Source organism: Cherax quadricarinatus, unplaced genomic scaffold, assembly GCF_038502225.1.
Source record: "Cherax quadricarinatus isolate ZL_2023a unplaced genomic scaffold, ASM3850222v1 Contig1380, whole genome shotgun sequence".
Taxonomy (NCBI): Eukaryota; Metazoa; Arthropoda; class Malacostraca; order Decapoda; family Parastacidae; genus Cherax; species Cherax quadricarinatus.
Genome location: NW_027196406.1, coordinates 14,643 through 38,977, shown reverse-complemented (window position 1 = coordinate 38,977; position 24,335 = coordinate 14,643). Strand labels below are relative to the sequence as shown.

Genomic DNA, 24,335 nt, shown 5'->3' with positions numbered 1-24,335 from the left:
CCTTGGAAGAAGAAAAAAAATCAGGAACCAGATTGGAACTTCCATGTTATTTCATGATAAATTTCTGTAAATAATTTACCTTTTGTATTATTAAACCTCATAACTATGAATGGAAAGTAGTAACATTGACTACTGAGGCTAAATCTACATAAAACACTGTTTTAGTGGACATAAAACGCTGTTTTATGTGACTATGTAATCCCTTTTCAGAAATTTGTCACATTTCGTGAATTCCCTGAATAATTTTAGGTAAAATTTTACAAAACGTGTAAGACCCCATTGGAAATATTTATTTAACCAGAATTTACACAAGTGCATGCAGCGCTGTATAGCCTTTGTGGCTTAGCGCTTCTTTTTGATTATAATAATACACAAGTGCAAATACACAAGTTTTAGGGTGATTATAATTGTTTTACATTGTAACATGTGTGTAAATTACCTAGGATAAGGCCACGAAAATTATTGGAGAATAAGTGACCTGAGTTCAAACCTAAAACAACATGAAGGACAAGGCTAGTAGACTTCCGCGTAGGTATTGATGGAACGTGGCTGTCTCTCTGTACCCTCTTCCTGCGGTAACAATCAGTGTGGAATATTTCCTATTTTCTTTTCCTGAAACGTTCGTGTTCATCACACGTTGCCCATTGCTGTTGTTGCATACAACCTCAAATCTACTAACTCTTGTGTTCTATATATTAAAAAATCACTTCCCCATCAACTTCTTGCACACAAGAAAACAGAGGGGCTACAATATCACTGTGTTAGGATTTATATAGGGAACTCTGCTCTCAACATATTTAACTTGTATGCTCCTGCTGATAAATTTAATTACTTGGAGCTCCCAACTTGTGCTCATTCTGAGTCTACTCTTATTATTGGCGATTACAATGCGAGACACAAAAGCATTGGAAACTCACAGTTTGGTAATCGTAATGGCAATCAACTGTTGTCACTCTTAAACAGTCATGATAATGTCCAAATTGTAGGTGACCTTGAACCCACACATATCTATGGAGGCGTCCTTGATCTGTGCCTGGGCTTCAACATTACTTCTGCCAGCTGTGAGTCTTCCATTGTAACAGATATAGCGTCTGATCATTTCCCTAGGCTAACCTCTCTAGATATTGGTAATACTATTCTTCCTGGTGGGATATTCAAACGGAAACGTTTTAATGTTCCCACAGATCAGCATGATGACTTTGTTGCACATGTGACTGACTGGTATAATTCCTATGAGTGTTCCTCTGTAGAGACCTTTAACAATGATCTTGTGAGCAGTATTCAGAACTACTTGGAGCCGCCACTGCAACCTCTTGGTACTCTAAACCCAACAAACTTCCATAATAATCATACCTCCTTCAAAAACCATACTTATTACAATGATTCTAAACTTCGTACACTGAAACGTACTGCTCTCAGACTAGGCCTAGCCTATAGAAAACATCGTACCCCTGGAATGCTGAGGCTCTTCCAAACTGCCCTTGCTGCTGCCAGAGAGCGTATGACAGAGCTGCGGCAAACCGACTGGGAAAAGTTTGTCAACGGTCTTAATGCTCACACCCCACTTAGCCGGGCATGGAGGGACATAAATAGAATTAAGGGTGACCGAACTGGGCAGATCGCGCACCCTCATCCCTTGCATAGGGCGAATGAGTTAGTCAGTGCTTGGGCTGCTACATCTAGCTATGACAATCTCCCCAGTACCACACAGGCAAAATTAAATGACAAATATGATGCAAGGGACAGACTTGTTTGCTTTATGCTCAGTAAGGCAGATGATTGAAATAAATGGTATAAAATACCGACACAATGGCAATATAAACACAAATGCAGTATAATGTGATCCTTTATTGACTACGTTTCGCCCACACAGTGGGCTTTTTCAAGTCACAAACAGAACTACCTGGGGTGGAAGGAACGCGAGTATTTATAGTCCGGCTGAGGTCAGGTGAAGAATGCTGCATCTGATGATGTACCGAGTTGGGTTGTAGAGTCTAAAAACTTGGGTAGCTTGGAAAGGAGACTGGACAAGTTTGTGAGCAGACCTTCTACAGTGTTCTTATGTGGGATAGCGATGAAGAAGTTTCTTGGCAAGTGGTTCAGCTATGTTATAGAAGCCACTATTCTGGTTGAAGTTGTCGGATATAGAAATAAGTGATGATTCCAGGATTCTTCGGTATTGAGTGTTGTCTTCTGTGGCGATAAGTCTTGAGTTTCTGTAGTTTATCAAGTGGTTGTGTGAATTACGGTGTTGTACGCAGGCATTCCTTGTGTCGTCAGACCTGCTTGCGTATTGGTGTTCTGAAATACGTGTTTGGAGGTCCCTTGATGTTTCGCCCACGTATAACTTGTTGCAGTCATTACAAGGGATTATGTATACCCCTGCAGAGGATGGAGGCTTGTCCTGCCTACTACTGGTGATGTCCTTGATGGTCGTGGTTGTGGATGTAGATACTTGGAATGATGTTTTGGCAAAGATGTTGGAAACATGTTTGGCAATGGAGTTGGTGGGAAGGACTATGTATCTCTTCTCGGCAGTGTCTTCTCTGGGTGTGTTGAAGATGTTTAGTGCTCGCCGTCTGCAGTCTCTGATGAAGTGACGAGGATAGTGGAGTTTGGAAAATACCTGTTCAATTATAGTGCATTCTTCCTCAAGGAACTCGTTGCTGCAGATTCTGAGTGCACGCAGGAAGAAGCCTATAATTACACCACGTTTGGTTTTGGTGTCGTGGTGAGAGTAGAAGTGGAGAAGATCGTTTTGGTTGGTGGGTTTTCGATAGACTTTAAAACGAAGTTCGTGGTCAGCTTTGCAGAGTAGAACATCAAGGAAAGGAAGAGTGTTGTCGACCTCTTCTTCAAGTGTGAACTGGATTGAAGGCTCGACCTGGTTGAGCTTGTCTTGGAGAGCTTGAACGTTGAAGCGTTTAGGAGTTATGAGGAGAATGTCGTCAACATAACGGAGCCAGGTGACAGACGAAGGAATAATGGTGGAGAAACGTTCGGCTTCTAGATGTTCCATGTATAGGTTCGCTAGGACTGGACTGAGTGGCGAACCCATGGGTAGTCCAAAAGTCTGCTGAAAGAGGTGATTTTCAAAAGAGAAACACGTAAAGCCAACACATAGTTCAACCAGGTCGATGAAGTCGCTGGCTGGAATGGGAAGATCAAGTGAATCGTCAATTTTCTTGCGCAAGAGATCGATGGCTTGTTTAGTAGGTACTTTAGTGAATAGGGAAGTCACGTCAAGGCTGGAAAGTTTCTTGTTCCTGATGTTGATGTTGCGAATGCGATTGAGAAGATCACCTGAGTGTTTGAGATGTGCTGGACTGATAGTGCCCAAGAGTTTCGAGAGGTGTTTGGCAGACTTTTGGACTACCCATGGGTTCGCCACTCAGTCCAGTCCTAGCGAACCTATACATGGAACATCTAGAAGCCGAACGTTTCTCCACCATTATTCCTTCGTCTGTCACCTGGCTCCGTTATGTTGACGACATTCTCCTCATAACTCCTAAACGCTTCAACGTTCAAGCTCTCCAAGACAAGCTCAACCAGGTCGAGCCTTCAATCCAGTTCACACTTGAAGAAGAGGTCGACAACACTCTTCCTTTCCTTGATGTTCTACTCTGCAAAGCTGACCACGAACTTCGTTTTAAAGTCTATCGAAAACCCACCAACCAAAACGATCTTCTCCACTTCTACTCTCACCACGACACCAAAACCAAACGTGGTGTAATTATAGGCTTCTTCCTGCGTGCACTCAGAATCTGCAGCAACGAGTTCCTTGAGGAAGAATGCACTATAATTGAACAGGTATTTTCCAAACTCCACTATCCTCGTCACTTCATCAGAGACTGCAGACGGCGAACACTAAACATCTTCAACACACCCAGAGAAGACACTGCCGAGAAGAGATACATAGTCCTTCCCACCAACTCCATTGCCAAACATGTTTCCAACATCTTTGCCAAAACATCATTCCAAGTATCTACATCCACAACCACGACCATCAAGGACATCACCAGTAGTAGGCAGGACAAGCCTCCATCCTCTGCAGGGGTATACATAATCCCTTGTAATGACTGCAACAAGTTATACGTGGGCGAAACATCAAGGGACCTCCAAACACGTATTTCAGAACACCAATACGCAAGCAGGTCTGACGACACAAGGAATGCCTGCGTACAACACCGTAATTCACACAACCACTTGATAAACTACAGAAACTCAAGACTTATCGCCACAGAAGACAACACTCAATACCGAAGAATCCTGGAATCATCACTTATTTCTATATCCGACAACTTCAACCAGAATAGTGGCTTCTATAACATAGCTGAACCACTTGCCAAGAAACTTCTTCATCGCTATCCCACATAAGAACACTGTAGAAGGTCTGCTCACAAACTTGTCCAGTCTCCTTTCCAAGCTACCCAAGTTTTTAGACTCTACAACCCAACTCGGTACATCATCAGATGCAGCATTCTTCACCTGACCTCAGCCGGACTATAAATACTCGCGTTCCTTCCACCCCAGGTAGTTCTGTTTGTGACTTGAAAAAGCCCACTGTGTGGGCGAAACGTAGTCAATAAAGGATCACATTATACTGCATTTGTGTTTATATTGCCAAGGCAGATGATTGCAACATTCCTTTCACTAATTACGAACTTGATGCAGCGCTAACTAAGGGCAACTCCACGTCGCCTGGTGAGGATGGTATTACTTACAACATACTCACATTGCTGTGTCGAGTACCAGGTAATCCATTACTTGAATTATATAACATGAGCTATGTAACTGGGGAGCTCCCTCAATCTTGGACCAACAGCCTCATCATTCCAATTCCTAAGCCCAATCAACAAAATGCATTTCGCCCAATATCTCTTACTAGCTGCTTGTGTAAAACATTTGAGAGAATGATTCTTAATCGTCTCATGTACAGAATCAAACAATTTTTGTCTCCCCGGTTACATGGTTTCATGCATGGAAGGAGCGTGCATCATTGCATAGCCACCTTTCTCACCCTGCACACTGACAGCTCCTACACTACCTTCCTTGACCTTAAATCCGCTTTCGATGTAGCCAACCGACATGTAATAATTAGTGAACTTGCCCGAATGGATGTTGGAGGATGGCTTCTCCGCTGGATTAAAGGCTACCTGTCCAACAGAAAATCGTCTGTGTTGTTCCAGGGACATAGAAGTGTAACTAAAGACTTTGAATTAGGAACCCCACAGGGAGGTGTGCTCAGTCCCACACTGTTCAATATTCTAATTAATGCATTACTTAATGCTATGCCTAGTCAGCCCCATAATTATGTGATTAGTTTTGCTGATGATATAATGATTCACACCACCGGATTCTCCAACACCCAAAACATTCTTAATCATGTACTAGCCTCGTGTCAGGACCTGGGGTTGATAATCTCTACTGATAAAACAAAGATACTCAATAGGCGTCCTCCTCGACAGAGAGGCACAGTTCGTCAGATCCAATTGCATGATGGGTCTCTTCTAGAATATGTAAGCAGATACAGGTATCTAGGCTTTGAGGTTCCACTACTTGGACCTGTTGTAACAAGACTTTGTCGCCAATACAAAGAACGACTAAGAGCACTTAGAGTTGTGGCAGGGCTTCACCCCAGGTATGGTGCTAATGTTAAAATTGTGAAAATGATGTATCTTGCTTATATTAGATCATTGGTTGATTATGCTGCGCCACTACTTGCTCTTGTGTCTGACTGAAAGCTTGGAGGGCTGGAAAAACTGCAGAACGAAGCAATGAGGATCATCCTAGGATGCCCTCTTACTGCCAAAATTTTAAATATGCAAAAAGAACTTGATATTCCAAGCATCAGAGATCGTGTTACTGAAAGAAATATCCTAATTGGGGTTAATATGCTCAGGCAAGCTCATTCAAACCCCTGCACAGAAGCCCTCCAAACTTTCCTCAGCACTGGTGAACACTCCTCCAGATGGATCGAAAAGACTGGAACCGACCTCCGCATGAATCAGATACATGATCTATGTCAAGTAAGGCAACAGCGGCACTTCTCCGCTCCATGGAATATTACCCCATTCCAAACTACCATTCCTCCATTTCCCCCCAAACTACTTCTTAAATCACAACCAAAACTTCGCCTTGAAGCCAAACATGAGGCCTTAAGCTGTATTGATAACTTAGTCACACAGCACACACTCTCGCAAATTATTTACGTTGATGGTTCTGTTCAAATATCCACTGGTGCAGCTGGTAGTGCTGCTGTTGTCGTACAGAGTGATGGCTCTCTTAAAGAAATTGGAGCACGCATCAATAATTGGGCCTCTACCCTTCAGACAGAACTGTTTGCCATACTCCTCCTCTTCAAGGGGGGCTCCTTGGCGTGGTGAAGAGGCTCTTGGTCTGAGGAATTAGACCTATCGGTCTTCTTCCTCAGACCGAACCTAATTACCCCCCAATCTCCCCTCCCCTATCCCATCCTCCCCATCCTCCCCTTTTTCCTTTCCTCCTCCTCCTCCCCACTCCTCCCTTTTGCCCTTCCTCTTTTTGTCCTTTGGGATTTCTCCCACAGGCGCGCTAGTTCCTAGGTAGGGGAAAGGACACCGGGGTCCATCCCATTCCGTTGAGGTTTCTTGGCGGTGGCGTAGTTTGCCGTGGAATCTGGATTGCCTAGGGATGTCCCGATCCCTCTCCGGTATCCCGGAGTGGCTTTGGGTGTCTTTTGGGCGAAGGGTGTATCTCTGGAAGCCACCTTTCGGATTCCGGGGGTGGTGGCTGAAGGAGGTATGCTTTGTGGCGGATATCCGGCCGCCCTCTCTTTTGTCCACCGAGGTAGCTCGGCAGATGTGAGGTTGCTATCCCAGATTGCTGGTTTACTGGCATGAAGGGTAGGGTATGGCACGGGTTCCATGCTGCATCTGCGCTACTAGCGGTGTCGAGTCCTCTTGGGCGCGGAGGGAGATTTCTGGCCCTTTCATTCCTCCTAGGAACTATCCCTCCCCGGTCCCCCCTTTTTTTTTCTTTTTTTTATTTTTATTTTCTTTTCTTCTTTCTTTTTTTTTCTTAAAAACAAAAAGAAAGAAGTAACCTAACCATGGCAGCCCTAGTCCATGAACCTGGTACCCCCGGGCCCCTTCTTGATACCGCACCCCGTTCTGACCCCGCCTCGTCTTTGGACCACTCTTCAGACATTCCTCATGCCTCTGTACCTATTGCCGGTGCTGTTTCCTCACCCGCTTCAGGTACTGAGGCCTCAACTGACTCCTTCGATTTATCAGACCTTCGCTCTCCTCTGACTATGCTTCCGGCCTCTCCCTCTACGGTGCGGCAATTTTCAAATCGCCGACCCGTTCCACGTCGGACCAACTCTGGTCCCACGCCTAAACGTCAACGACAATTACCTGCTGATGATACTTCTCCACCTTCACCTTCTCGTTCTTCTCAGAAACGATCGACACGTCCTTCACTACCTTTCCACGCTCAGTTTCAGACTGAACAGTGGACTAAATTCTTCACTTTACGACCAACTTCCTCTACTGCCTATCTTTCTGACCATAGTATTGGCAAGGCACTCCTACGCCATGTTGGTAAAGATATTTCTTTTCATGCTCTTAAGAGCGGTACGCGCATCATTACCGTACAGAATGCTACCCAGGCTCGTGAGCTCTCTCGTCTTTCCCATATAGATACTGTTCCTGTCACCCTTGAAAAACATCATTCCCTCAATTCTTGTAGTGGTACCGTTATTCTGCCCCATACCATTGTTCAACAAAATTTCCAGACATGTGGCACCGACATTCTAGAACAGCTGGAACTCCAAGATCTCCCAATCCTCAAGGTAGACACTTACGTTCTTCCTGCCCGTGGGCGGAGACGATACCCTAGCAATGTGGCTCGTTTAACTTTTGACAGCCGAGAACTCCCATCCTCAGTTTATATAGCAGGACATCGGTTACAAGTTCGAAAGGTGATCCCTACACCACAACAGTGTAGAAATTGCTGGCGATTTGGCCATCCAGCGAAATATTGCAGATCTATCGCCGAATGCCCAGTCTGTGGTGCCGATGACCATTCTAATACGTCTTGCAATCGATCTCCCTCTTGCCTTAACTGTCATGAGGCTCACCCTTCGTACTCTCGCCGTTGTCAGGTCTATTTAAACGAGCGGGAAATCCGTTACCTCAAAGAGACAGAAGGTCTCCCTTATGCCATGGCAGTTTCTCATCTCCGCCTCCAAGGGAGACTCCCACGTGTTTCTTATTCCCGTGTTTCAAAACGTCCCCCCACTTCTGGTATCCCATCTTCTACACCCACCTCTGTGGTTACCTCTCCCATAATCACTCCTGTATCTAATCCTTTTGCTGTCCTCGGCTCAGACGTCCCTACTTCAACGCCTCAGTCTAATCTCGCTTCTTCGAGTTCTCTCTTACAAGCCTCAGTATCGACGAGACCTCGTACGACACCTCTTCCCAATCGTCCCTCTACTTCTCAAAAGTCAAAAAAAGGTCCGGTAACACCTCCTACCCATCTTCCACCTCCTCATTTTACCCTCCCTGTCTCTGTCCCTAGTTCTTCCCCTCTCACTGGCTCAGTTACAAGTGCAGAGGTTCACCCTCCTCCTCGTAATGTACCTTCCTCCCCTGTTCCCTCCCAAGTTTCTTCCTCTTCTGCCACCTCCCAGGTTCCTGTCTCTTCTGTCCCCTGCCACGCTTCTCCAGTTCCCTCCACCCTTTCGCCCCCCCCTACCTTGGTACAGTCCAATACAGTTCCAATCTTTACTCATCCTCCCCCTACCATTCCCAATATTGTCTCCCATACGACATCTCTGAATTCCGAAACACTTGAAGCAATCTCTGAATATATTGCAGAGACCAAACCATCAATGGACACTGATCCACCTTCCGCTCTTTCTCTCTCCTCTGCTCCATCTGCGCAACTCCTTTCTTCACAGCGCACCGTTCCTTCGCTGCTTGAACATTTTCCACTGCCTCCGCATGTGGACTTTACTAACCCTTCTAGTCCGTAGGAACCCTTACCTGCGGATTTCAAGTATCTTTATCATTGCCAATCATGGCCTTTTTACAGTGGAATATACGCGGCCTCAGGGGTAATCGGGGTGAGCTTCAGATGTTACTCTCCCAGTTTGCCCCTGTTGGTGTTTGCTTACAGGAACCAAAATTACACTCTGCTGTTATTTCTCACATCTCAGGCTATAATTTATTGTATTCTTCAGATCCTTTTCCTGATGGGACCTTTAATGAAAGTGCCCTTCTTCTCCGCACTGATATTCCGTACCATCAGCTATTTGTTCATACTTCGCTGCATTACACAGCAGCCCGTATCCACTTACATAGGTGGTATACGCTCTGTTCTTTATATCTCTCTCCTTCTCGGGCATTATCTATTCCGGATTTTGCCTTCCTTGTTTCGTCATTACCGCCACCGATTCTGTTACTTGGTGATTTTAATGCCCACCATTTCCTCTGGGGAGGGTCTCACTGTGATTCCCGAGGAATTCAGTTAGAGGCTTTTCTTGCCACCCACCCCCTCCATGTTTTAAATACAGGTACTCACACCCATTTTGATCCTCGGACTCATACTCTCTCTTGCATCGATCTCTCAGTTTGCTCTTCCTCCGCCGCATTAGACTTTACTTGGTCTGTTCTCCCGGACTTACATGACAGTGATCATTTCCCAATCATTCTTACTTCCCCTTCATATTCGCCACCTCTTCGCACCCCACGCTGGCAATTTAATCGGGCAAATTGGAACCTTTACTCACACCTGACTGTTTTTAAAGAGGTTCCTTCTTCGTCCTCCATCGATGAGCTTTTACACCTCTTCTCGTCCTCCATTTTCACCGCAGCTTCTCATTCTATACCCCAAACTTCGGGCAGGCATTCTCAGAAATGCGTGCCTTGGTGGTCTCCTGCTTGTGCTCGTGCAGTACGTTTGAAACGCGCTGCATGGGGCAGGTACCGGTACAATAGAACCACAGAGCGACTCCTTGATTTTAAACAGAAGCGTGCGATCGCTCGCCGTGTCATCCGTGACGCTAAACGCACTTGCTGGCGAGATTATGTCTCCACCATCACCTCTGCTTCCTCTATGAGTGCAGTCTGGAAAAAAGTACGAAAACTGAGTGGTAAATATTCTCCTGACCCGGCTCCTGTTCTGCGGGTTGCCGGTGTTGATATAGCAAACCCACTAGATGTTGCCAATGAAATTGGCAATCATCTGGTCCGTATTTCTCAGGGACTCCATCTATGCCCCTCATTTCTTTCCTCAAAGTCTGCCAGAGAGTTAGCACCCTTGGACTTTTCTTCTCTCAGAGAAGAACAGTATAATGTGCCTTTTACACTTCAAGAACTGGAGGCAACACTCTCAGCTTGTCGATCATCGGCAGCTGGGCCCGACGACATTCATATTCGTATGCTACAACATTTACATCAGTCAGCCCTTGCAGTCCTATTACGCCTTTACAATCTTATTTGGTCACAAGGAGTTCTTCCACAGCTGTGGAAATCCGCCATTGTTCTCCCTTTCCGCAAACCAGGCACTACGGGACATGAAACCTCCCACTATCGTCCTATTGCTCTTACCAGTGCAGTTTGCAAAGTAATGGAACGTCTAGTAAATAGACGTTTAGTGTGGTATTTAGAGACACACAACAGTCTCTCCACTCGTCAATATGGCTTTCGTAAGGGACGTTCTACCATAGACCCCTTACTGCGCTTGGATACGTATGTTCGTAATGCCTTTGCGAATAACCACTCAGTTATTGCCATATTTTTTGACCTTGAGAAGGCATATGACACAACTTGGAGGTATAATATTTTAGCCCAAGCCCACTCCTTAGGCCTTCGAGGCAATCTACCATCCTTCCTTAAGAACTTTTTAACTGACAGGCATTTCCGTGTTCGGGTTAATAATGTGCTCTCCCCGGACTTTATCCAAGCTGAAGGTGTCCCCCAGGGATGTGTTCTGAGCACAACACTTTTTCTCCTTGCTATTAATGATTTGGCCTCTAGTCTTCCATCAAATATTTGGTCATCACTCTATGTTGATGACTTCGCTATTGCCTGTGCAGGCGCTGACTGTCACCTCCTTACAGTTTCTCTCCAGCATGCAGTCGACCGTGTTTCCAATTGGGCCACCACACATGGGTTTAAATTTTCCAGCACTAAAACCCACCAAATCACTTTCACTAGACGCTCTGTCATCTCCGATCATCCTTTGTACCTCTATGGCTCACGTATCCCTGAACGTGATACAGTCAAGTTTCTGGGCCTCCTCTTTGATCGTAGGTTATCCTGGAAACCTCACATTACCTCTCTGAAGGCAACTTGTCACAGCCGGCTGAACCTTCTTAAAACCCTTGCTCATCTTTCGTGGGGAGCTGATCGTCGAACCCTCCTTCACCTACATTCCACCCTTATTTTATCGAAACTTGATTATGGTGACCAGATCTATTCAGCGGCATCTCCTGCTACTCTCTCTAGCCTTAACCCCATTCATCACCAAGGATTACGTTTATGCCTTGGTGCTTTTCGCTCTTCCCCTGTCGAAAGCCTCTATGCAGAAGCGAACGTTCCATCCTTATCCGATCGCCGTGATGCCCATTGCCTGCGCTACTATGTACGCTCTCATGATCTCCGCAATCCTTCCATTTATAGAATGGTCACTGATATTAGTAGACATTCTTTATTTGTTCGCCGCCCCTGCTTACTCCGTCCCTTCTCTCTTCGCCTTCATTCGCTCTTGTCTTCTCTTCAACTACCACCTTTCTATGTACATGTAGCATCTCACTTTTCCCTACCCCCCTGGGAAGTTCCAGCTGTTCGAGTCTGTTCTTTCTCCCTCCCTTGCTCGAAAGCCCAACTGTCTACGGTCGCTTCCCGCTCTCTTTTTCTTGACCACTTTCACTCTCATTCTCATGCCATTGCTGTGTACACAGATGGCTCTAAGTCTTCTGACGGCGTAGGATTTGCAGCAGTGTTTCCGGACAGCGTCGTACAAGGGCATTTACTATCTTCAGCTAGTATTTTTACTGCTGAATTATATGCCATCCTTACAGCACTTATCCGTATTGCATCTATGCCTGTGTCATCATTTGTGGTTGTCTCAGACTCCCTTAGTGCTTTACAGGCTATACAAAAATTTGATACACCTCACCCCTTAGTCCTCCGTATCCAACTTTGGCTACGCCGCATCTTTACTAAGCATAAAGATATTGTTTTTTGTTGGGTCCCTAGTCATGTTCACGTACAGGGCAATGAACAGGCAGACACTGCTGCGCGGTCAGCAGTACATGACCTACCAGTTTCTTATAGAGGTATTCCATGTACGGACTATTTTGCTGTAATATCTTCCCACCTTCACACCCGTTGGCAACAACGTTGGTCTACTATGCTCGGCAACAAACTTCAGTCTATTAAACCGAGTATAGGTTACTGGCCGTCTTCTTATCACCAGTGTCGAGGTTGGGAGACTACTCTCTCCCGTCTTCGCATTGGCCATACTCGTCTTACTCATGGATATCTCATGGAGAGGCGTCTTGCTCCTCTCTGTGAGAATTGCCAAGCTCCATTATCAGTCAGCCACATTCTGTTGGACTGCCCACTTTATCAACGAGCACGCAGAATTTACCTCTGTCGTCGTCTTCGCCCCGCTGCTCTCTCTTTACCTTCCCTTCTCGCTGATGGACCCACCTTTCATCCGGACTCTCTCATTGACTTTTTGACAACGACTGACTTACTTCACAAATTCTGATACTTTCAGCCCTTTCTACTTGAATCTCTTGCTACCCTCTACCCCCGTACTATCCCCTGCCCCGCTGTTTTCTGTAACCTGCTGATCATCCCCAATCCCTTCTGCCATCCAATTCCCTTGCTTCCTTCCCTACCCTGCAGCGCTGTATAGCCCTTGTGGCTTAGCGCTTCTTTTTGATTTTGATTTTGATTATAATAATAATGATTTTTTGATTGCCATACTCCTTGCACTGAAATGCATCTATGTATCAAAGATTGACAGTTTAATTGTAACTGATTCTCTGTCATCCATAAATGCTCTCAACTCATTAAGCATAAATTGTGGCATGCTTGTGTCAGAAGCCAGACACAGGTATGGTAGGATTGTGGACAGTGGAGTCAGAGTGCACATGCTGTGGATTCCATCTCACATTGGTCTTCAGATGCATGATAGAACTGATAAATTGGCTAAGCTGTATGCTTTCAAAGAGGGAGTAGATTACAATCTTGGCTTGTCAGGTAGTAGTTTGAGAACAATAATACGAAAAGAACTTCAGCTGAATTTTATGGACTTAAGGCTCAGGGAGACTGACACCAGTGAGTCCATCTATCATCATTCTATCATGCAGGAAGACCACATGTCTATGGTGCATCCAACAAAATAAGCAGACTCTTGGATGTCACTACCGCCCGGCTCCGGCTGGGTTACAAGTATCTTTGGCAGGTTAAATCACTACCACCAGATGTAGACCAAACGAAATGTAAACTTTGCCAGATGGATTATTGTCACACCCTGCGTCATTATGTACTGGAGTGCGATAAAATTAATGAATTTAGAAACAACTCACTCAGAAGTGTTCAAGAAATGGCTAAGTATTTTATCCACAGTGGTATATTACAGACCATTCTGGAGAAATACCCTGACTTTGCTAGCTGTAAATAAAGCATTACCACATATGTGCATGTGTGTGAGTGCGCGCGCGCGCGCACGCGCGCGTGTGTGTGTGTGTGTGTGTGTGTGTGTGTGTGTGTGTGTGTGTGTTTGTGTGTATGTGTATGAGTGTGTGTGTGTGTGTGTGTGTGTGTGTGTGTGTGTGTGTGTGTGTGTGTGTGTGTGTGAGTATGAGTGTGTGTGTGTGTATGAGTGTGTGTGTGTGTACCTGGAGTTTACCTGGAGAGAGTTTCGGGGGTCAACGCCCCCGCGGCCCGGTCTGTGACCAGGCCTCCTGGTGGATCAGCGCCTGATCAACCAGGCTGTTGCTGCTGGCTGCACGCAAACCAACGTACGAGCCACAGCCCGGCTGATCAGGAACTGACTTTAGGTGCTTGTCCAGTGCCAGCTTGAAGACTGCCAGGGGTCTGTTGGTAATCCCCCTTATGTGTGCTGGGAGGCAGTTGAACAGTCTCGGGCCCCTGACACTTATTGTATGGTCTCTTAACGTGCTAGTGACACCCCTGCTTTTCATTGGGGGGATGGTGCATCGTCTGCCAAGTCTTTTGCTTTCGTAGTGAGTGATTTTCGTGTGCAAGTTCGGTACTAGTCCCTCTAGGATTTTCCAGGTGTATATAATCATGTATCTCTCCCTCCTGCGTTCCAGGGAATACAGGTTTAGAAACCTCAAGCGCTCCCAGTAATTGAGGTGTTTTATCTCCGTTATGCGCGCCGTGAAAGTTCTCTGTACATTTTCTAGGTCGGCAATTTCACCTGCCTTGAAAGGTGCTGTTAGAGTGCAGCAATATTCCAGCCTAGATAGAACAAGTGACCTGAAGAGTGTCATCATGGGCTTGGCCTCCCTAGTTTTGAAGGTTCTCATTATCCATCCTGTCATTTTTCTAGCAGATGCGATTGATACAATGTTATGGTCCTTGAAGGTGAGATCCTCCTACATAATCACTCCCAGGTCTTTGACGTTGGTGTTTCGCTCTATTTTGTGGCCAGAATTTGTTTTGTACTCTGATGAAGATTTAATTTCCTCATGTTTACCATATCTGAGTAATTGAAATTTCTCATCGTTGAACTTCATATTGTTTTCTGCAGCCCACTGAAAGATTTGGTTGATGTCCGCCTGGAGCCTTGCAGTGTCTGCAATGGAAGACACTGTCATGCAGATTCGGGTGTCATCTGCAAAGGAAGACACGGTGCTGTGGCTGACATCCTTGTCTATGTCGGATATGAGGATGAGGAACAAGATGGGAGCTAGTACTGTGCCTTGTGGAACAGAGCTTTTCACCGTAGCTGCCTCGGACTTTACTCTGTTGACGACTACTCTCTGTGTTCTGTTAGTGAGGAAATTATAGATCCATCGACCGACTTTTCCTGTTATTCCTTTAGCGCGCATTTTGTGCGCTATTACGCCATGGTCACACTTGTCGAAGGTTTTTGCAAAGTCTGTATATATTACATCTGCATTCTTTTTGTCTTCTAGTGCATTTAGGACCTTGTCGTAGTGATCCAGTAGTTGAGACAGACAGGAGCGACCTGTTCTAAACCCATGTTGCCCTGGGTTGTGTAACTGATGGGTTTCTAGATGGGTGGTGATCTTGCTTCTTAGGACCCTTTCAAAGATTTTTATGATATGGGATGTTAGTGCTATTGGTCTGTAGTTCTTTGCTGTTGCTTTACTGCCCCCTTTGTGGAGTGGGGCTATGTCTGTTGTTTTTAGTAACTGAGGGACGACCCCCGTGTCCATGCTCCCTCTCCATAGGATGGAAAAGGCTCGTGATAGGGGCTTCTTGCAGTTCTTGATGAACACAGAGTTCCATGAGTCTGGCCCTGGGGCAGAGTGCATGGGCATGTCATTTATCGCCTGTTCGAAGTCATTTGGCGTCAGGATAACATCGGATAGGCTTGTGTTAATCAAATTTTGTGGCTCTCTCATAAAAAATTCATTTTGATCTTCGACTCTCAGTCTGGTTAGCGGCTTGCTAAAAACTGAGTCATATTGGGACTTGAGTAGCTCACTCATTTCCTTGCTGTCATCTGTGTAGGACCCATCTTGTTTAAGTAGGGGCCCAATACTGGACGTTGTTCTCGATTTTGATTTGGCATAGGAGAAGAAATACTTTGGGTTTCTTTCGATTTCATTTATGGCTTTTAGTTCTTCCCGCGATTCCTGACTCCTAAAGGATTCTTTTAGCTTAAGTTCGATGCTTGCTATTTCTCTGACCAGTGTCTCCCTGCGCATTTCAGATATATTGACCTCTTTTAGCCGCTCTGTTATTCTTTTCCGTCGCCTGTAAAGGGAGCGCCTGTCTCTTTCTATTTTACATCTACTCCTCCTTTTTCTTAGAGGAATAAGCCTTGTGCATACATCGAGTGCCACCGAGTTAATCTGTTCTAGGCATAAGTTTGGGTCTGTGTTGCATAGTATATCTTCCCAGCTTATATCGGTTAGGACTTGGTTTACTTGGTCCCACTTTGTTTTTGTTATTGAAGTTGAATTTGGTGAATGCTCCCTCGTGACTAGTCTCATTTTGTCGGTCTGGGGCTCCACGCATACATGTCTGAACCTCAATTATGTTGTGATCTGAGTATATTGTTTTTGATATGGTGACATTTCTTATCAGATCATCATTGTTAGTGAAGATGAGGTCTAGTGTATTCTCCAGTCTAGTAGGCTCTATTATTTGCTGGTTTAAATTGAATTTTGTGCAGAGATTTAAAAGCTCGTGTGAGTGTGAGTTTTCATCAGAGCTGCCTCCTGGTGTTATTACTGCAACAATATTATTTGCTATATTCCTCCATTTTAGGTGCCTTAAGTTGAAATCCCCCAGGAGCAAGATGTTGGGTGCAGGAGCTGGAAGATTTTCCAGACAGTGGTGTGTGTATGAGTGTGTGTGCGTGTGTGTGTATGAGTTTGTGTATGTGTGTGTGTGTGTGTGTGTGTGTGTGTGTGTGTGTGTGTGTGTGTGTGTGTGTTTATGTGTGTGTGTGTATGAATTTGTATGTGTGTGTGTGTGTGAGAGAGAGAGAGAGAGACTCAACAATCAATATTTGCACCAATAACTCACTACAGTTGTGACCGGGTGTGGAAGTGTGAATTGCTCATTACTCTAAAATTTGTTCATGATTGCAGCCATGTATAAACGTAAGTAACCATTCTTACAGTATTCATTACCTTTGTAACTTGTGAGTTCATTACCTTTGTAACTTGTGAGTTCATTACCTTGTACCTAGTTCAGCCATCAAAACTTTGGAGCCCGGTCCCTGGACCCATTGTGTACCTCTGTAATCTGTAAATACCTTTGTAACTTGTCATGATTGTGACTAGACCTACCTGGAGTTCATTACCTTTGTAAATTGTGAGTTCATTACCTTTGTAAATTGTGAATTCATTACCTCTGTAACTTGCTCAGCTATCAAAACTTTGAGGCCCAGTCCATGGACCCATTATGTACCTCTGTAATCTTTTGACTACCGCCCACAGGATGGGTATGGGGTGCATAATAAACATATTAAACTTAAACCATTGCTGGATAATGGACCACAGCGGCACCATACTGAGCTCTTTTGTAGGAAACCTAAACACCTGTTGTTGTTGACTCAGATAAGGGTGTGTATGGATTCACTTACTTGTGCACTCTTATTTGTGGTGTCATGGGTAGATTCTCTGAACCTGACCCCGCCTGTTAACTTGCCACTTGCCAGATTAATTTTTTCGTAGTCTCATGGGCCTTATATCTATACCAGCTATACTGCCCCAATAGAAATAAGTCACTGTCTGATTTTTTTGAGGGTTATCATAGGTAATTTTCACATATGTCACTATGTATGACAATTGTATTTATTCGTACATGTACCTAAATAAACTTATAGCCTAGCCTTAGTCCAGCAGTAACGCTATCTTTAATTTACTGGTCTTGTTACTGTGTCCATAGATATGTTTAACTTGACACATTTCATGATGATAATAATAATAAAACTAATTATATCTTTATTTCTATAAGTACATGCACAAGGTATACAGGCCTACCTAACATCAATGACATACCGCTGTATAGAAAGTCCCTTATTATGCTCAGCATTTCCCGCAAATTAGGTCAACTTTTGTCCCAGGACGCGACCCACTCCAGTCGACTAACACCCAGGATGTGACCCACACCAGTCAACTAACACCCAGGTACCCATTCTACTGATGGATGAGCATGGATAACAAGAACAGCAGATCCATTATCCAACACTCCCAGTGTTGGATAATGGATCTACTAGTTCCTATCTCTACTGTCATACTTCTTCAGGCTCCTTTGCTAATTCCTTCCTAATATATTCGCATGCTTTTATTTGGAAAAAAATAAATTATACTCAACATTCTCTTGTTTACCTAATTCATTAACTTTGCCATGCTCCTGGAGATCTATGGAGCCTAAAGCTGTATAATCCTACGGGTTTAGTGCTTCCCTTTGATTATAATACTAATAACATGGAGCCTAAATGTAATTCCCAACAAGGTATGCATAATTCATTCCCAATATAAAGTATTTTAGTGAATGTAAGACAGCCCATGGCTTCATTTTTATCGAATCTATCAATGGTTTTACTGTGTTGTAGGACTAAAACTAGTGCATGGCAATCTATGAACAATCTTATGTGCATTAAGTACATCATTTTTGCAATTCTAACATATACACCATATCTGAGATTATTTCCTTCAACAGTTCCCCTCAAGGAAGGTTCCTTGATGTTGGTGAGGGGCTCTTCCCCCTTGATTATAATAATAATAATCCTTCAACAGTTTTGAAAGCTTTAAGTCTGTCTTTACAATGTTGGTTAATTTTATTCACACCTATTAGTGTACATGGAACAGTAATGCTCGGTGGTCTGGTGGCTAAAACTCGCTTCACACACGGAGGGCCCGGGTTCGATTCCCGGCGGGTGGAAATTCCGACACGTTTCCTTACACCTATTGTCCTGTTCACCTAGCAGCAAATAGGTACCTGGGTGTTAGTCGACTGGTGTGGGTCGCATCCTGGGGAACAAGATTGAGGACCCCAATGGAAATAAGTTAGACAGTCCTCGATGACGCACTGACTTTCTTGGGTTATCCTGGGTGGCTAACCCTCCGGGGTTAAAAATCCGAACGAAATCTTACCTTATCTCTTACGATATACTACTCCTTAGTATTAAGTAGAATGTAAGCCAATAATGTTAAGTTGGCCCATAATGCCTAGGCATAATAGAGGCTCTCTTTGCACTGCAACCCACTATTGTATATACACAATCTCAATGTACTGTTTGCAAAGACATTAAATAAATAAAATAAATAAAATAAAAATTTGTGTATACCTGAATAAACTTACAGACCCCCTGAAGAGAGGGTTCAGTAAGCCACAAGTTTTAGCGGCCCTTAATAACTCCAACAACAACAACAACACCGTCTTGTGTGTGAGGGGAAAGCTAAATTCAATAAATTGTTCGTATCTTGAGTAAGAGAAGGCATTTTAACATTATGCAGACGTTAAGAGTTACATATACATGAACTACGTGTGTTAAGAAGACAACTGAAGGTGTTGAGAGGAAGATAATAACATATATCAGGATAACACTGCTCAAAGTTCCGCTGTATTGTCAGGCAAAGTTAAAGTAAGTTTTTTTTTTCTTTTATTTAGGTTTCATATGTTATATATTTTTTTTATAGTGGTGTTAAGGGCACACACATATTATGGGCACACATATACATTATTTAAATTTAACTTAGGATAAAGTAATATAGCAAAAAACAGTAGGTGATTGATTTCTGCTGTGACGGAAATAACATTAGTAGTATTGGTAATAATAATAATAATAATAATGTAATACCTATATACACGGTGTAATCTAAATGAAGACGTATAGTGAGACCTCCGTGTAACGAATTTTGGATATATAGGACAAAATCTACCGTCAGTCAATTTGGAAGAAATGGACAAATTCCATTGGTCACAGAATTATCAGTTATTGAAAATGAAAATGTTTATTTCCTTTCAAAGCTTATAATGTGTGGTTTACATATTATAAAATATTAATTACAAAGAAGGCTACTAGCATGCCTAGGCATTTCGGGCACACTAATCCTAATTTTTACTCTATATTGACCCACGTTATGGAGCAGTACATTTTAATATACCTTATTGCAATAATGGCAAAACAATCTTTTCTGTGTCCACCAAAGTTTCTATTTCCACCCACCTATCTCCCCACTCCCTAATTAGTGTATTATGTGGAGGGTTTATTGTAACCACTGTATGTAGAAGACAAAAAAGTCACTATAATGTGGTTAGAAAAAATCCCCAGTTGTGAACTGACAATAGTTGAAGACAGACTGAAACATCATCACAAGGTTCCTCGCATGTATGCATATACAGTATTGTATATGAACTAAATAATTATTTTTCACTATATTTTTTCACTGTATTAAGTATGTTGTTAAATTTTATGCAGCTGGAATTGTTCATCAGAAAAATGAGAAGTCCATTAATAAGCTGAAGGCTCTCTGTGTTAAGCAATTAGATATAAGAGCTATTAAGTACAGTAGGCACAAAAATTTGTGAAATTATACTTTTGGGGCTCTAATACATAGAAGAAAATAAAACACATCACTATAAAATACTGTTTGTTACAAATGACAAGTTTAACTTTAATTAAACTTTTCAATTCCTACCAATAGCTTGTTATATTATTCATTTTTACTAATGAGTTTACTGTTATTTTTCAGCAGTCAACATGCCATCAACTACAGATGATGTTCAGCGCCATTCAGTGCATACGTTGGTTTTCCGATCTTTGAAACGGACTCATGATATGTTTTTATGTGATCAGGGAGCTTTGCCTCCAGTTGACGAGTCTTTGGAGAAACTTCGACGGCTAGTAAAGTCCCGGGACCAGTATGGTCCAGTCCTCAACCTAGTAAAGCAGAATAAAAGAAAGGCAGCCACACAAGCTGTTTATGATGGTGAACCTGAAGACCACCCACCCAGGCCAAATAGTGTTACAAATGGCTCTGTGTCGGCTCCCTTGGCTCTTCCACCACCATCAAGCCCCCAGGCTCCCCCTCCACCAGCACCATCACCAGTCAGCATGGCAGTTGTTCCTTCTCAGATCACTGGTGCTAGTATAGGCCAGCAGTCGCTCGTGCCTCGCCGTGCTCCGACGTTACCAAGACCTAAGTGGCACCCACCTTGGAAACTTGCCCGAGTCATATCTGGTCACCTTGGCTGGGTGAGGTGTGTTGCTGTTGAACCAGCAAATGAATGGTTTGCCACAGGTTCTAATGACCGGGTGATTAAGATTTGGGATTTAGCATCAGGCCAACTCAAGCTTTCCCTGACTGGTCATGTGTCAGCAGTGAGAGGGCTGGCAGTTTCTCCTCGTCATCCTTACCTGTTCTCATGTGGAGAAGACAAGCAGGTTAAGTGTTGGGATCTGGAATATAACAAGGTAAAAGGTTCACATTACTTACTAATATTTCCTTTATTAAATATCATAATATAATAAATAATGATAATAATTTATTCTCTTATAAAGCAAACATATAATACAGATGTAAGATACATAAACACAACAATATTGGACTAAGATGTTATACACCTTAATTACACACAATGCCTAATGATACATTACATGTAATTGAGGGATAAATTACTAAGTAACTAACAAAAGCCATAAAATTTATTCGCAGTACATATCCTCCAAGAACTTTTCATAACAATGAAATAATAAACTCAAGTGAATATTCCATATAACAAAATGTTTAATTCCATGATGTATTTAAACTTTTATATTTTATCCTTTACATACAATAAATTTGATAGACAAAATAGCCTTGAGACCTGTTGTATATTTCTACCAAGTGAAATTAAAGGTATATTTTCATTCAGGTTGATGCATAAAAAGGTGCATATGAATTATTTACTAAGTCAGAGCCTCAAAACCATGTATCTCCACTCACTCCAATCTAATATGCTCACACATGTCTGCAGGATTTCCAGTCTCCCAATTTTTTTTTAATTTTAGCACTGAAATTTAATTCATTATTCATAATCTTAATTTATGGTTGAGCAATACACATATTTTCATATTTTTTTTCCAGGTGATTAGACATTATCATGGTCATCTGAGTGCCTGTTATGGATTAGCATTGCATCCAACAATTGATGTCTTAGTTACTTGTGGCCGAGACTCTACGGCCCGCGTATGGGACCTTCGGACTAAAGCAAACATTCATACACTTACTGGTCATACCAATACCATTGCATCAGTTGTATGTCAAGCAGCAGAACCTCAGGTTAGTGTAATAGATTAAAAGAACTTGAAAAAATCACCAGCAATAATTCAAGTGCTTTATACAGTAGAATTTTTTTTATTATTATTATTCTATTCACTACCATCTAACAGACAGATTACGGTTGCTAAATTACTGCATGTGCATATCTATAACTATTGTATGTTTATTACAAACATTGTGTAATTGTACATGTATAATAGTCTGTAAAACTATATACAGTGGTACCCCAGATTTCACCCTTAATCCGTTCCAGAAGGTGGTTCTAATTCCGAAAAATGTGAAAACTGAAGCAATATTTCCCATAAGAAATAATGTAAATACAATTAATCCGTTCCAGACACCTAAAAGTATTCACAAAAAAAATCATTTTTTTAAAAATAACTATAGTTTTACATACAGAAAATAATGATAAATAAATATAAACACAACATACCTTTATTGAAGACTTGTTGGTGTATGGAAGAAAGTGAGGAGGGGAGAGGGAGTTGGGGTTATTGTTTGGAAGGGGAATCCTCATCCATAAGGACTTCAGGTATCAATTTCCTCTCTAGGGTTACTTCCCTTCTTTGTGTTTTACTGGCACTAGGACCAGCTTGAGAGTCACTGGATCCCTATCACACAAAAAAAAAAAACCGTCCAGAGAGCTCTGTTTCTGGCACCTCTTTAAGATTTACCTGAAGTGGGACAAGGTTTTGTCACTGAACATGTTGCAGATATGGCTTGTTTCAGCTTGGTCAGGGTGATATTTTTCAACAAAACTTTGCAACTCATTCCACTTTGCACACATATCCTTAATCACTGAAGAAGGCACCTTCTTCCCTCTTTCTTCCTCCTCCTCTGAAGCAATTTCCTCAGTTGCAGTCTGTTGCTGTTCCAGTTGAAGGTCTTGCAGCTCTTCAGTGGCTAGCTCTTCCCTGTGGTCCTCCACCAACTCTTCCACATCCTGGCCACTCACCTCTAACCCCATGGACTTCCCCAAAGACACAATACATTCCACAACAGGCATAGGGTTGACAGGGTCAGCCTCAAGCCCTTCAAAATCCTTCTCTTGGACACATTCTTGCCACAATTTTCTCCAAGCAGAGTTCAAAGTCCTGGAAGTCACTTGCTGCCAAGCCTTACCTATAAGGCTTATGCAATGGAGGATATTGAAGTGATCCCTCCAGAACTGTCTTAGAGTCAGTTCAGTGTTGAAGTCACTTCAAAACACCTTTGAAACATTGCTTTAGTGTAGAGATTTTTGAAGTTAGAAATGACCTGCTGGTCCATGGGCTGGATGAGAGGAGTGGTGTTAGGAGGTAAGAACTTCACTGTTATAAAATTGAAGTCCCTAAACAATTGGTCTTCCAAGTCTGGAGGATGAGCAAGAGCATTGTCCAGTACCAGGAGGCGCTTGAGTGGCAATTTATTTTCCAGGAGGTATTTTTTCACACTTGGGCCAAATACTTCATAGACCCAGTCAATGAAAATATGCCTCATGGTCCATGCCTTATTATTAGCTTTCCACATCACACATAATTTACTCTTCATGACATTGTTTTTCTTGAACACACTGGGATTTTCCGAGTGATACACCAGTAAAGGCTTCGCTTTGAAATCCCCACTAGCATTAGCACAGAACAAGAGTGTTAGCCTGTCTTTCATAGGCTTGTGTCTTGGCAGTGCCTTTTCCTCCTGCATGATGTAGGTCCTCTTTGGCATTTTCTTCCAAAAGAAGCCTGTTTCATCACTATTGAACACTTGTTGGGGAGGAATCCTTCAGCCTCTACGTAATCCTTGAATTCATGCACGAATTTTTCAGCCGCACATTTGTCTGAACTTAAAGCCTCACCATGTATGCCACTTCTCTTCTTGAATCTGTCGAACCAGCCTCTGCTGGCCTTAAATTCGCTAACACCACCACTTGTTTCAGGCATTTTCTCTACAAGATCCACATGTAACTGCCTTGCCTTTTCGCAAATGATCGACTCCACAGCACTGTCTCCCACTAATTGTTTTTCGTTGCTCCACATCTTCAACTACTTGTGACCTCTGTTTCGTTAGCATATTCACCCCTTTCGCAGCTTTAGCTTCCTTGATTTCTACTTTCTTTGCCAGGATGGAAAAGATTGTTGATTTTGACTTCCCATGCATCCTAGCAAGCTTGGCTAAACGTATGCCACTCGTATTTTTCTGCAATCTCTTTCTTTAATTCTATTGTGTTTCTCAGTTTCTTTAACAAAGGACTGGCACTAGGAACTTTCTTTGGGCCCATGGTGGCTTATTTCACAGTCACAATCAATAAACAAGCACAAAAATTGCGAAATGTTTTGGATGAATGCTCACTCAA

General features: G+C 43.1%; 1 protein-coding gene across 2 annotated transcripts in view; it reads left to right on the top strand.

Annotated features, from left to right (window-relative positions):
- Tango4 (transport and golgi organization 4) overlaps nucleotides 1-24,335 on the top strand; it is an 80,799-nt gene that overhangs the window by 47,192 nt on the left and 9,272 nt on the right. Inside the window, exons 1-3 of one of the 2 annotated variants that reach the window (XM_070080971.1) lie at nucleotides 19,111-19,326; nucleotides 20,438-21,159; nucleotides 21,812-22,006. In XM_070080971.1, coding sequence (XP_069937072.1) covers nucleotides 20,446-21,159; nucleotides 21,812-22,006 — 909 coding nt within the window. In that variant the 5' untranslated portion in view covers nucleotides 19,111-19,326; nucleotides 20,438-20,445. Of the gene's footprint in view, nucleotides 1-19,110; nucleotides 19,327-20,437; nucleotides 21,160-21,811; nucleotides 22,007-24,335 lie in introns of those variants that run through there. The other variant, XM_070080970.1, reaches the window with a different exon arrangement.